At 52.9% G+C, this 12,860-nt stretch overlaps 1 protein-coding gene across 19 annotated transcripts in view; it reads right to left on the reverse strand.

Moving 5' to 3' along the window:
- Window positions 1-12,860, reverse strand: part of Ano1 (anoctamin 1, calcium activated chloride channel) — a 163,478-nt gene that overhangs the window by 78,605 nt on the left and 72,013 nt on the right. For 10 of the 19 annotated variants that reach the window (XM_006508463.4, XM_006508459.4, XM_006508458.4 and 7 more), the window contains exons 2-3: window positions 11,481-11,626; window positions 2,190-2,522 (exon numbers count right to left, since the gene is read on the reverse strand). In XM_006508463.4, coding sequence (XP_006508526.1) covers window positions 2,190-2,522; window positions 11,481-11,626 — 479 coding nt within the window. Of the gene's footprint in view, window positions 1-2,189; window positions 2,523-11,480; window positions 11,769-12,860 lie in introns of all 19 variants that reach the window. The other 9 variants (XM_030241953.1, XM_011241973.3, XM_030241952.1 and 6 more) reach the window with 1 other exon arrangement.

Consider the following 12,860-nt stretch of genomic DNA (forward strand, 5'->3'; position numbering starts at 1 on the left):
AGAGGGCATCAGGTCTCTTGAAACCGGAGGTACAGATGGTTGTGAGCTGCCATGTGGATGCTAGAAACTGAACCTAAGTCCCGTGCGAGAGCAGCCAGTGCTCTCGACCATCTGAGACATCTCTCCAGCACCTCATATTTTGTTTCTCAAAAGGGTCAAACCAATGGCTGCAAAGGCTTATTCAGCTCTAGAGCCAAATTGTCTGTGAAATTGGGGTCATTTAGGGACAAAACTAGGTCTTCTATATAAGAGTCAGCAACACTGCCCCCCCCCCTGTTTGCTTTTCATTGCAAAGAGGAGAGAAGCCATCACATACTAAAACCCCTCTTCCCTCCCCCTTCCCTCCCTCTCTTCCTCTTTGCTTTTATTTATTTTGCTTTAGCCAAGGCTGCCCTCAGCTTCCTCATTATATCCCATCTTATCCCCTCTCTGGTGTTGAAGCTTAGGTGTGCTTGGACATAACAACACACAGCCAACAACGATGTGCTCCACACCCAACACTGAATGAAGGTTTTTGCTATCTCTATTCTCCAGGTGGGGAAACTGAGGCCTTCCGTTCAGAAAGGCTAGGCCAGAAGTTGAGGTCTGACAGGTCGGTCTGAGTCACCCACGTTAGAGGGCCCACACCTGGGAGTTTCAGATTGTTCCAGGAAAGAACTTCACAGATATAAAGAGGAACACACAAGAGACACAGCTATGGGGTTCACAGTGGGCACTGGATGGGGTCTTTCAGACTCCCAGCCTTTGAAAGACCCTCTCCTTCCTCCAGGGATAAAATGACATGTACAATAAACTCTGCATGGCAGCAGTGTGTTCCAAAAGCCCCTGGTGGCCTGAGTGGACAAGGAGAAAGCCTGACACAGCCCTGTTCAAAGTGATCTTCGATTACCCAGGTTCTAGCTGCCAACCTTGGAGTCAAGGACCTCTGAGTCACCAGGCGGTGGTGGTGCACGCCTTTAATCCCAGCACTTGGGAGGCAGAGGCAGGCGGATTTCTGAATTCGAGGCCAGCCTGGTCTACAAAGTGAGTTCCAGGGCAGCCATGGCTATAGAGAGAAAAAACCTGTCTCAAAAAAACCCCCCAAAAAAGGACCTCTGAGTCTTTGCCAGCTTCAAACCATTGCTGCCCGACCCCTCTATTTCCTCATGCACCCCAGGAACTGCCACAGGAAAAAGCAGAGTGGATCTGCAAGGGGAAGCTGACCCAAGAAGGTGAACAATACCCCAAGTTACACTGGGTGATATTCTCAGTGGGTGTGTACAGGTGCACGTGTGCATGTGTGTGTGTGTAGGTCAGAGGACAAATTAAACTGTCATTCCTCAGGTAATATCCATCCTTAGGTCTTGGATTACAAGTGTGTCCACTAAGCCTGGCTTTTTACATGGGTTCTGGGGACCAAATTCAGGTCCTTGAGCTTGCAAGGCAAGCTCCTTAGCCACGGGGCTGTCTCTCCAGCCCCTCCTTTTAATTATTAAACAGTTTCTTGCTAAGTAGCTCAATCCTCCTGCTAGTCCGATTACAAGAATTACACTTGCCCATTTCACTTACAAAGCAGGGGCTTTTCCCCACATCCTCTTGTCCAGTGAGAGGGTAAGATGTCAACCAGGAAGCACACAGCAATTGGCTGAGTGGTTAAAAGTTGCAATGATTTGAGCCACTCTCTGCAGCTGCCAGAGACAGTGGATCCTTTGTTCTTCCCAGAACCCTAGCAAAACTTCTAGACTTCCTGAACACAATGTTACAGAGATGTGGGTTTCAGAGCAGGGACCCCAAGATTCTACAGACCAATCCAATCTCTTCTTCACAGGTTGAGAAACTGAGGCTCAGAGAAGGCTGAGGACATCCAGGAGAAACCCCAGAATGGCTCCACACTCTGCACCTCTGACCCAGCAAATCTTCCCATGCCGGGCACTGAGCAGAGGCAGGAAATGGTCTGACCTCAAGGTCACAGTCACGGCTCGCTCTGCCCCAGGCAGATGAGGTTGCTGGAGGAGGAGGCTGGCTTGGGACTTCTCAGAACTGTTTAGAAGCCATTTCTAGCCCACTATAGACGCAAGAGCAGAGCTAAAGGTGACCAGCCCCCCCCCCGCGTCCCCACCTTCACTCCCACCCCCACCCCACCTTCTGCAAACAGACCTGCCCAGCCCATGTCCACCTGGCATCCCCAGACAACGTGAAGCCACACTCACATCCTCGTCATTCTCCAACTCCAGGCCTGCCTCCAACAGGTTGCCCTCATATTCCTCCCGTCTGAAGCGTTTGTCATCTTCATGGTAATCCATGGGGACTTCCGGTGAGCCTGCATCCACAGGGCTCCCCTTCCCGGGAAGGGGCTGGTCCTGCCTGACGCTGCGGGTCCCCAGGACCATGTCATTTTGTAGTCCCCTCCTGGCCAGAGTCCTGCTCCCTGAGGCTCTCTTGTGATGGTATACCAAGATGTAGTCCACCTTCCGTTTGCCATCCCTGAAGTATAGTCCATACTTGCATTCGGCGTCGGGGTCCACGGACAGAGAGTTCAGCAACTGTGAGGCAAGAAAGAGAGACGTGTTCAGTGTGGAGTGGTTCTCCAGGGGTCTCCCCTGGTAACGTGCTTCAAGGTGGGTGTCATACTCATCCATGTTCCCGGTCACTCAACAAACACGCCAGGGTTCATAGTCCCACTTGTTGGAGACAGATATAATCTCTGATACAACATGTTTATTCATGCCTGCATCCACTTCCTCCTCACTGACCCATGTGTTCAGTGCAAACACACAGCAGATTACTTATTTTTCCTTTTCCTGTGTGTATGTGTACATCCCTGTACTTGCATATGTGGGCAGAAGTTGTAAGTCAACAAGAGCCTCTCTTGGTTTCATGTATCTTTTTAAGGTTTATTTTTATGTGTGGAGTGCTTGCCTGAAGGTATGTGTGTGTACCATGAGCATGCAGTGTCTGTGGAAGCCAGAAGAGGGCACTGGATCCCCTGAAACTGGGTTACAGAGGGTTGTGATTCTCCACCTGAATGCTGGGCACAGAGTTCACAGGTCCTTTACCCACCGAGCCATCTCTCAAGCTTATCTTCCTTGTTTTTTGAGACAGGGTCTTCCACTGAACCCGGATCTCTCCCATTAGGCTGGTTGGCCAGTGAGCCTAGCATCCCTCTTGTCTGTACCTCCATAGCATGGGGATTGTAAGTATGTCCATCCTCATGCCCAGCTTTTAAATGTAGGTGCTGAGGATCCAAGCTCAGGTACTCATGCCTGTGTGGCAAGCCACCCCTAGCCCTACTGTACCATAGCATATGAGACTTGAGCATCTGTGGGTTTCAGTATCTGAGGGATCTAGAACCACTACTGTGCCATACCGAGGGACAGCTACCCCTATAGATGCCCACTGTGAGCCAGACCCAGTCCCACGGACTGAAGTATGTAGAAGACGAAGTGACTGACCTCTAGGAGGAGGCCTTTGTCTCCCTTAAGGATGCCAAGTTGTGCCTGGTTACCAACAGGGCCTCCTGCTCTTTGGATGGGAAGGTCCTGTCTGACTCCTGGCAAAAATCTGCTGTAAAATCCCTGAAGCAGAAGCCCTATGAAGGAGGTGGTCCATATGCACAGGGCAGAGCCCGAGGCAGGGCAGAACTGCATTCAGCTCTCTGCAAGCATTGTCTCCCTCTGGCAGCCAGCATCCAGGCAGCATGGTGGTGCCTTCAGGGCCACGAGCCAATTGGATGATCAGAGCTCAGAAGTGTGAGGCCCTTGTTTACTTAGCCAGGATCCTCAGAAACCCAATTCCCATGTTGTACTCTGGCATGGAGGGATGAGGCCTGAGACCCAGGCATGATCCAGACTGGGACACGGGCTGAGGAACTGCCACCTGTCTCCAGAGCTGGCTTCAGCCCAGCCTGAACACCTGATTCCAGCAGTTTCTTTCTCAGAGTTTAGCAGCCATGCAGAGGCCCCACCCTTTCCCCTGTGCCAACTCTTGGTCCTGAGCAGGGTGGTGGGGAGGACATCGCCAGCTACATCTTCCTGGTGCCATGTGAGGCCCAACACAGTGGCCAGCAACTACAGCTGTTTGCATGTCCCTCTTGGCACCACGGCTAGAATACCTCCTCCTGGAACCCTTCCTGTACCAAAAGATTCTAAGCCAGGCAGGGATCCAACCCTCTCCTCCACACAGGGTGCAGCCTCAGTTCCCCCTGCATGGTACTGAAAAACATATATTTCTCAGTATTAGCCAGCTAGGTTCTGCTCCCTTCTCTGGACACCTGTCACTACAGCCCCAGTCACAGGATTCTTCACTCAATCCATATCACCTTGGTCCCCTAAGATGCTTTATCATATCCTGCCCATGCCAGAGGCTCAAGCTCCATCAATACCCAGGGGTCTGACCTTGATCCGACCTGGACCCTGACACACCAGCAGCCAGGAAGCCACTGCCCACCTCCCCCAGTGTGGCCACCCAAAACCTCAAGATGTCCCCTACTTCAGAGGTGACTCTGAAGGGCTATGTATTTCCTCAGAAGTAGCATAACAACACCATCCTCTGAGGCACAGTGGGTTATGAAGGTGACAAAGGAGAGGGGAGGCAGAGTAGAGCTGCATCTGGTCCAGAGCAGTGAAAGGAGGGGAGAGGGGCTCTTGAGCAGGGCGGGGGGAGGGGGGAGTCATGACCAGCATCCTTATTTCAGAACTACATCTCCTAGAGACAGTAGGGCCTGTGGTCCACCTAAACACCCATAGCTGCAAGAGACTGAAAGGGCTCTACCTACTTTCTCCATGGTAACTGGGGTTCCATCCATCCTGGTGAGCTCCACAGGGCCCTGGACAGTGTGGATAATTCACACAAAGTGCCCCTAAGGGGTTTCTTCCCTGTTCTCTTTGAGTGATACCATCTGGATGCCTATAGGCCAGAGACACCCCTATATTTGTGTGGCCCCAGGAAGGCTCAGGATGGCTGGGTTTTGTTTTATTTTATTTATTTTATTTTATTTAGTTCTTTTGAGGCAAGGTCTCCTGTAGCCCAGGCTGGTCTGGAACTTGTTATGTAGCCAAGGATAACCTTAAACTTCAGATTTTCCTGTCTCTGTCTTCTTGGTGCTACAGTTGGGGCATGTGTACCCTCAGCCTGTTTTATGCAGAACAGGGACTAGAACTCAGTTTAATGTCTACCCACTGAGCCACAGCCCCAGATCAGAGCTGTGACACTCTGGAGTGTCACAACAGGAGCGGTACTCTGGCCCAGTAAAAAGCTAAATGTATGGGAATATGAACATCTGTTTTCAGCCATTAAGGTGAGTATGCGTCTCTGTAGAGGGACAGAGGACCCATGTCTGGGGCAGGTATGGCGCTGGGCCTAGTCTTGGATTCTGTCCACACACCCAAGGCATTTTTGCCCTTCACAGAAATGGTGACACACTTTCTAAGAATGGGACACCCTGTCTTCAAGTGTCCCACACATGGAAGGAGCACTGTTGCTGGGTCCACTTAGCCTGGAAGAAACTAAGACTGACACATGGAAGAGAGGGTAGGCCACAGGTGTCCAGCTCGATGCCCTGGGTACCAAATCCCCACCCACTACCTTAGGATTCCAGCTCTGACTTAGCACTGAGGAACGTAACCAGGAGCGTGCCTCCATTCTGCCACAAAGTCACCGAGCCACCAGGCAGTTTGGTAAGCAGAGGCTGACAGGGAGGTCTCAGTGGTTTCTTGCAGCCCTGAAGTTGGCTGGGCCAGGTTCAAGTCTGGGAGCACTGGAAGGCTGGAAGGTCAGTAGGGCCACCTCCTGCCAGGAGGATTAATCAGGTTGATTCGGGTTCTGGATGGGCCAGGTGCCTGGGGGGCATGACCGTCAGCCAGGCTCCATCCTGGGGGCTAAGGGCAGGTCCTTCTCAGAATCCCAGGAAGGGCAGAGAAATGCAAAGTCACTGGGTGCTGGCTGCTAGAGGAGCCTTAAAGGGGAAGATGAACTAGGCCCCAACAGGGAGCCCTGGAAGACAAGGAGCCCCTGTGCCACACTAGGCAGTGTAGCCATGCTGAACCAAAATAGGCATATACTAATGGGCGCTGAGGACACACCTGCTTTGGTTGGCATCCTGATCATTCCAGAGGCTCAGAGGTCTCAGTCTCATTTCCAAACAGTCCTGGGATCCTATCAGGCTGGCCAGGGGTCCTGGTAATTCCTGAAGCTGGGACCTCGCCTCCCCTCTGCCCTGCCCTTCCTACCTGCCTTCTGCCCTATCGTGCACATTGTCTGTCCTCTCTTCTCCCCACCTCCCCCTTCTTCTCTTCATCTTTCTTTAGCCTCTTCAAACTGGTTTCCTGGCTTCTTTGTCTAAGATCCAAGGTGCCACGCTAGTCTCCTGTGGACCACCTTTCCAAGAAGTTCTAACTCTCCTCAGCACGGGCCCCTGAGGCTAGACCAAGGACTGCCCTGACACACCGGCACCCAAGAGCCAGAACAATGGCTACCATTGAAGAAGATGGACAGCCAAGACTTAGAGAAAAGGACAGAGCCTTCCTGTGAGACACACAGGGAAATGACCCCAGGGAGCCACCAAGGAGTCTGCAAGGTGAGGCAGGGGTCAGATTCAACTTGAGCAATTGCCTCCTGTGTCCACGGCCTATTAGGTCTTCCGGCAGGGGTCTAACCAATCCTAGGGGAAAACATAGGGGACCAAAGTAGGTTTCATCTTGCCTGTGCTCAGAGACCCGCTCAGCCACAATTGGTGGGCTGCTCCTAGAACATGGCTCCACCTCCCTGAGACACATGTCAGTAAGCCCTCCCTCACGTAACAGGACTTCCCTGGCAGTGCTATTAGAAGGACTCGGTGTGTGCACCATAAAGTATCTACCACAGGCCCCTCGGACTGTGTGTCCTTAGGGAGGCTCATTCTCACCAGGTGCTTGGGGCATGAAGAAAGAGAAAGGACAAGAATGAGGACCTGGGTTCGGGTCCTTGGCACTCATGGAAAAATCTGGATGCAGTATGCACAGAGTCACTGTACTGGGGAAGCAGGGGCAGGCTAGCTGGCCAGACAGTCTAGAGGAACTGGCAAGCTCCAGGTTCAATGAGAGACTGTCTCAAAATGTAAAGTGGGGAGTGAGAGAAGTCACCCAAAATACCACCCTCTGGGACTACACACACATACACACACACACCACATACACCACAAATGCACACACATACATATACATACCACATATACTATACATGCATACACTTATATACACACAACACATACACATACACCACATATACTACACATGTATACACATACATACACACCACATATACCACACACACACACACACACACACACCATATATACCACACATGCACACACACATGCACACATGCAGGTGGGACAGGTAAAAGGACCTTACTGTCAGAGGGAACCATAAGAGAAAGGTGGTAGTGAGTCAGGTTCAGATTTTAGAACTGACCAAGTTGGGGGGGGGGGGTAGTAGGACATGGCACCAGCACCCGTGTGGCCATTCCTAGGGGCCTGGTCCTTGGTAATTTGTCCTGTTATACTGGAAAAACTGTCTGTCATCTATGTAGGCATTGGCTTTATAAAGTGAGGAAAAGCCATTTTTATTCAGTGTTAGTGGGTAGCAACTTCTAGGCAGGCAATATGGGCTCCCTGCCTGGAACTCCCAGGGTCTGTGAAGCTGTTTTGAGGTGGGCCTGGGAGACACAGAGGAAGACATGGTAAGTCCCACAGAAGGTGCAGAGGCACCAGGTGACTCTGCATGTCCCTTTGCTGGACAAAGAGGCCACTATGTAAACTGCAGCAGAAAGAATGTGGATTGGGGTTTATGTGTAACTTCTAAATGTTCTCCCTTTCTCTGGTTAAGAAAAGGGGCACCTTCGTGTTTCTTAGTGATCTCTGGATGGGTGGTTGTGGGATGAGTGTGTATTTGTGTGTGTGTTCATGTACAAATGAACAATAGACGCTTGTATCTAGGTACCACTATGTGCTGTGGCCACAGAGAATGGGAGGGACCCTTGCAGGGGTTGAATGGTTTCTCCTGGGAGTTTGGGGGAAGTGCTCCCGGAAAGAACTTCCCCCAGGGAGTTTTTAGAGAAAGATGGACAGCAGATCCTGTCCCAGCACTACAAACAAGGAAGGTGCCAGCTGCTGGGCAGAGCAGGAGGCATTGGCAGGGCCCCATGGTCACACCCTAAATGTGCTGGGACCCTAAATGTGCTTTACCCGCCTCTGTCCCTGGAGCACAGGCTGAATTCAAATAGCCTGTGACAAAATACTGATGCTTCTGAAGGAATCTAAAAATCTCGGAACTTCTTTAAAAATGGGAAAGACAACATTAGAGGCCGGAGATCTTGCTTCTGGTCCGGAGACTTGGATCCCAGATGGGTAAGGAGCATCAGAGCCTTGTGGTTGATTTTGAGATAGAGTTTCACTCTGTAGCCCAGGCTGGTCTCAAACTCTCAGCAAGTCTCCTGCCTCAGATGCTGCAGTTCTTGGATTGCAACCTGAAGCTACCATGTCCAACTCCAGGGAATGTCAATGTAAAACTTCATTTTTATTCCAGGCGCGCGCGCGCGCGTGTGTGTGTGTGTGTGTGTGTGTGTGTGTGTGTGTGTGTGTGCCTGACTCATAGGCACAAGCTATCCATTTCCGATCACTGGGCTTGTCCAGGAATCTATAAACAGAAGTCTCTGATGGCAGATAAGCCTATGCCCTTGTCCCAGCAGGCAGGCTGACACCCACACAGCAGGTATTTCAGGGTGTGGGTATCCCAGGCCATGGAGAACTTGGGTTAAAGACTGAAGCACTCAAAGATCACTACAGAGAAAATTAAATCCCATTCACCTGGCCTCAGTAGAGACAATGAAGGAAACCAGTCCCATTCACCTGGCCTCTGCCTTCCCAGATGCTCTGGCCTCTTGACTGAACCAATGGAGTGATCTGCCCCCTTTCCCTTGAAACGGAGTTGGCAAGGAGGACGGCCTGGGGGCTGCAGTCTGGGCTAAGGGTTTTTTTCTAAGGCTGTTCCTCTAGGGAAGGAAGGTGTGGCCCACACCCTCTGGCTTTCAAGAGCATTGGGCTTCCTCTGCTGGGTGACTCTGCCATGACTAATGGAGGTGGCAGGAGTGTATGGGGATGCTCAGAACCTCAGGTTTCAGAGTTACAGTCCCAGCATGACCCCTGAGTGTGACCTGTAGGGATCCAGAGCCACAGGCCTCCTGGCCTGCAACACTGTATAAGCATCTAGGAAAAGCTGTGTGCACAAGAAGGGCCACCACCCTCCTCTGGGCTCACCCACGTGTTTCTGGACCGTAACACCTTTGAGATCAAGAACTCAATGACTTTGGTTTAGGGGTCACTGGTGGCTGCTAGGTGTGAGCACATAACAGGTCTCTGGATGGGAAGTCCAGTGCCCAGGACCATTAGTTCAGACTCTGCTCACTCAAGTCCCCTCCCATGGGGCCACCTCTACAATAACACCTCTTTATTACCTTGGCAACCATGGTTCTCCAGTGCCTTTAACTGGAGTCCTCATGTTCTGGCCTCTGGGTCCCATGGATGTTCCTCCTCTTCCAACCCCCCATGTCCATTCACAGGCAGGCTTGCTATGGTTTCCCTCAGCTGTCTTTCAACTAACTGATGGGTGACTTAGAAGCAGTCACCTGTCCCTCTGGGCCTCAGTTTTCCAAATTGTATTAGCAGTCCCCCCTCACGTGTATGCACACACACACTCCCCAACACACACACCATGTCCTCATTGTTTTGAGTTAAGCAAGCTAAGAAGCAGTTAGCCAACTCTGGGCATCTGTCCTTTGGTCCTGTCATAGACACAGTGGAGCATTCCATCTGATCTCTTTAAGCTCCAGAAGGGGCAGAGCCCTCCCTCTCTCTGGGTGCCCAGGGGACATTAGGGGCCAGCAAGGCCCAGTAAGGCCCAACTCACAGCTCTATTCAAATGTCCCCTGAGCTCCTAAGGTTGTTTCCATCCTGTACTTGACAAGAAGGCTTCTGTCCATCAAGAGCTGTTCCTGGCCCAGGCTCCCCAGGACTCTGGTACCACCCAGTAGAACCCCACCCACTCCTCTACTGAGACCCCAGGACTGCCAAGACTGTCCACAGCCTGAGCCTGCACTGCCAAGCCATAGCTCCCATTAGGCTTCTGGGTGTATTCACCCAGGCCCTCAGGCTCTCAGCCCCAGGCTAGGACAGGCTGGGGCAATCCCTCAAGCTGGGCCTTCCACTCCAGCCCCAGGCTAGAGCCCCAGGCATTGGACAGCAATGCTCCCTCTAGCCTAGATAGGGACCTTGAGGGATCTGGGGGTAGGGGTGAGGGGGAAAGGAAGAGAAAAAAGGAAAGAAAGAAAGAAAAAGCTCTTTGGTCTTTGGTGCCTGCTGGGAGTGCCCCGCCCCCACCCGGGCTCTGGGAAAGTTTGTTCTTTAAACCAGACTCATCAGGAGTGAATCCCACTCCCTCCCCCTCCCAACACACACACACACACACACACACACACACACACACACACACACACACACACACACACACACGGTGCCACCAGGAATCCCTGTGACCTGCTGTCTGGCCCCAGGGACAATGCTATGGTAGAGGGGACACCTCTGTACTGGGTTCCCCAACCAGGTGACTGGCTCCACCCTGCACCCCTACCCGTGCCCAAGGCGCTGGGAGGGGATGAGGGACTAGATTGAGGTTGGCAATCTCTGGGTTGAGTCTGAGCATGTGCCAGCTGCACTGGGCTGGAGATCTAAGCACTGCAGGCAGGAGGACTCGAACCCCACCGGGTGGCGGCGCAGTGGTCTCGCTCACTCTGGTGGCCACCTGATCCTTACCCTTGACTCCTACTCCCACCCACCCTGCTGCTCCTGGCTAAGGGCCTGGAAAGGAGGGTCTCATCCAGGCTTGGGCTGTATGCGTAGGAGACTGGGAACCCCCGGACTGGGCACTGTGGGGACCCTGAGACACTCTAGAGATCCCAGGAACAAGCAAAGACTTCGAGGGACAATTTTGGGATCCCAGGAACACTGCAAACCCCGAGTTGGGCTCTGTGTACACTCTGGGGACCCCAGTCAGTGTGTTGTGACGATCTCAGGGGGGCACTTTGGGTATTTTAGGGACACTCTGTAAACCTCAGGTAAACCTCAGGTCCGGCGCTGTGGGTACTTCGAGGACACTAGAAAACTCAGAACACTCTGTAGACCCCTGGCAATAGGCTGCAGAGACCCCAGGAACACTCTGGGGACTCTGGGCATAGCACTGAGAGGGACCTCAGAGACACTGCAAACCCTGGGCTGGGCTCTGCAAGGACACCAGGGACACTCTGGGGACCCCTGGCGCTGCGTTCCGCGAGTGGGAGGACGCGCAGAGTATAGCCGGTCGCGTGCACTTGGTTCCGGCAGCAGCGCGCTCCCAGGCCACACGTGCGTGGCTGGGAACCCCAAAAACCTTGCGCACTGTGGAGAGGTCACCCGTGGCCGCACCCGAACTCACCGTGCCCTCGGACGGCAGGTAGCCCAGGTCCTCGATGGCGCAGATGTTCACGATGTGGACGCTGCGGTCCTCCGCCGGGAGCGTCGAGTACTTCTCGGGGACCCTCATGGTGGCCTCGCGCTCCCCATCCACAACCCCGGTGGCGTCTGCAACGGAGAAGCGGTGCTGGCCTGGCGCGGACGGGACGTGGCCGCTCCCTCCTCCCTCGCGACCTCCCGGGCGCTGCCGCCACCTGGCCCGTCCCGAGGGCGCCCGCGCGCCGTGAACTTGGCCGCGCGCCGGCTCCGCCTTAAAGATATAAGCGCAGGGGCGGCGGCCACAAGGGTCAGATTTTCCGTAGAAATTTAAACACAGGAAGAAAGGATTCCGAGTTTTATTTTTACCCGGGGTCAGAGCCCGTTTAGAGTTTTGTTTTTTAAATTTTGAGGGTGGAAAGGATTCTTACTCGAAGGGAAAGTGCCCCAGACCACACCTTAAATAAAAAGGCCTGGAGCTGGGAGGGTGTGGGGGACTTTTGGGATAGCATTGGAAATGTAAATGAAATAAATACCTAATAATAATAATAATAATTTTTTAAAAAGGCCCGGAGCTAACTTTGCTGTTTCCTAAGGAGGTGACAGATTAACCACAATGTCATCACCTGGGACCCCTCCTGTGTAGACCTCCTCCCCCACCATCATCTCCCAAGTACTGTAGCCCCCACCTGTGAGCTTTTAGACGATCTCCTCCACAGGGGTGAGTGTATGTCAGCTAACTGAACTCCTGCCCACCAGGAGAGAATGCTGACCGGTTGGTTGGTGGGGTTTTGTTTTCTCTTAAGGACTTAAGAGGCTGCAGAGCACCCTGATCTGACCCTCCAAGGCCAGCTGCATCTCCTGCAGTGACTAGAAGCCTGTGCTTTCTCTCACCCCAGGACCTAGCAAGGTCCCTGTACACAGTAGGGTGTTTTTAAGTCTCCCTTCTGGAGGAGGAGGAGGAAGAGGAGGAAGAGGAGCATCTGCTGTCCTGATTGAGCTTCTGCAGGGGTGGCCTCTCTTTCCTCTACCTTTCTGGTGGGCATCAGAGTGCTTGTCCCTCAGGACACCCTCCTGGGCTCTCCAGCCTCAACCTCTCACTGTCCTCAGACCCAGTCTGAACCTCAGCTTCAGAACTTGCACTCAGCACCTTGTCTGGTGGGCTACCAGCTTCCCACAGCAGACACTCCCACCAACTGGACTTGCAGCTGCATGACAACATTCAAGGCCCCCCAGAAGTCATCATGAAAAGTCACCAGGAGCAAAACAGCCTCTGGTGATTCCCAGGCCGGATCTAGAGAGGTGGAACGGGAGGGACAGACAGGAGGTACTGGGCTCCAGGCTCCCAATTCAAAGAGCCAAGCAG

Source organism: Mus musculus, chromosome 7 (assembly GCF_000001635.26).
Source record: "Mus musculus strain C57BL/6J chromosome 7, GRCm38.p6 C57BL/6J".
NCBI lineage: Eukaryota > Metazoa > Chordata > Mammalia > Rodentia > Muridae > Mus > Mus musculus.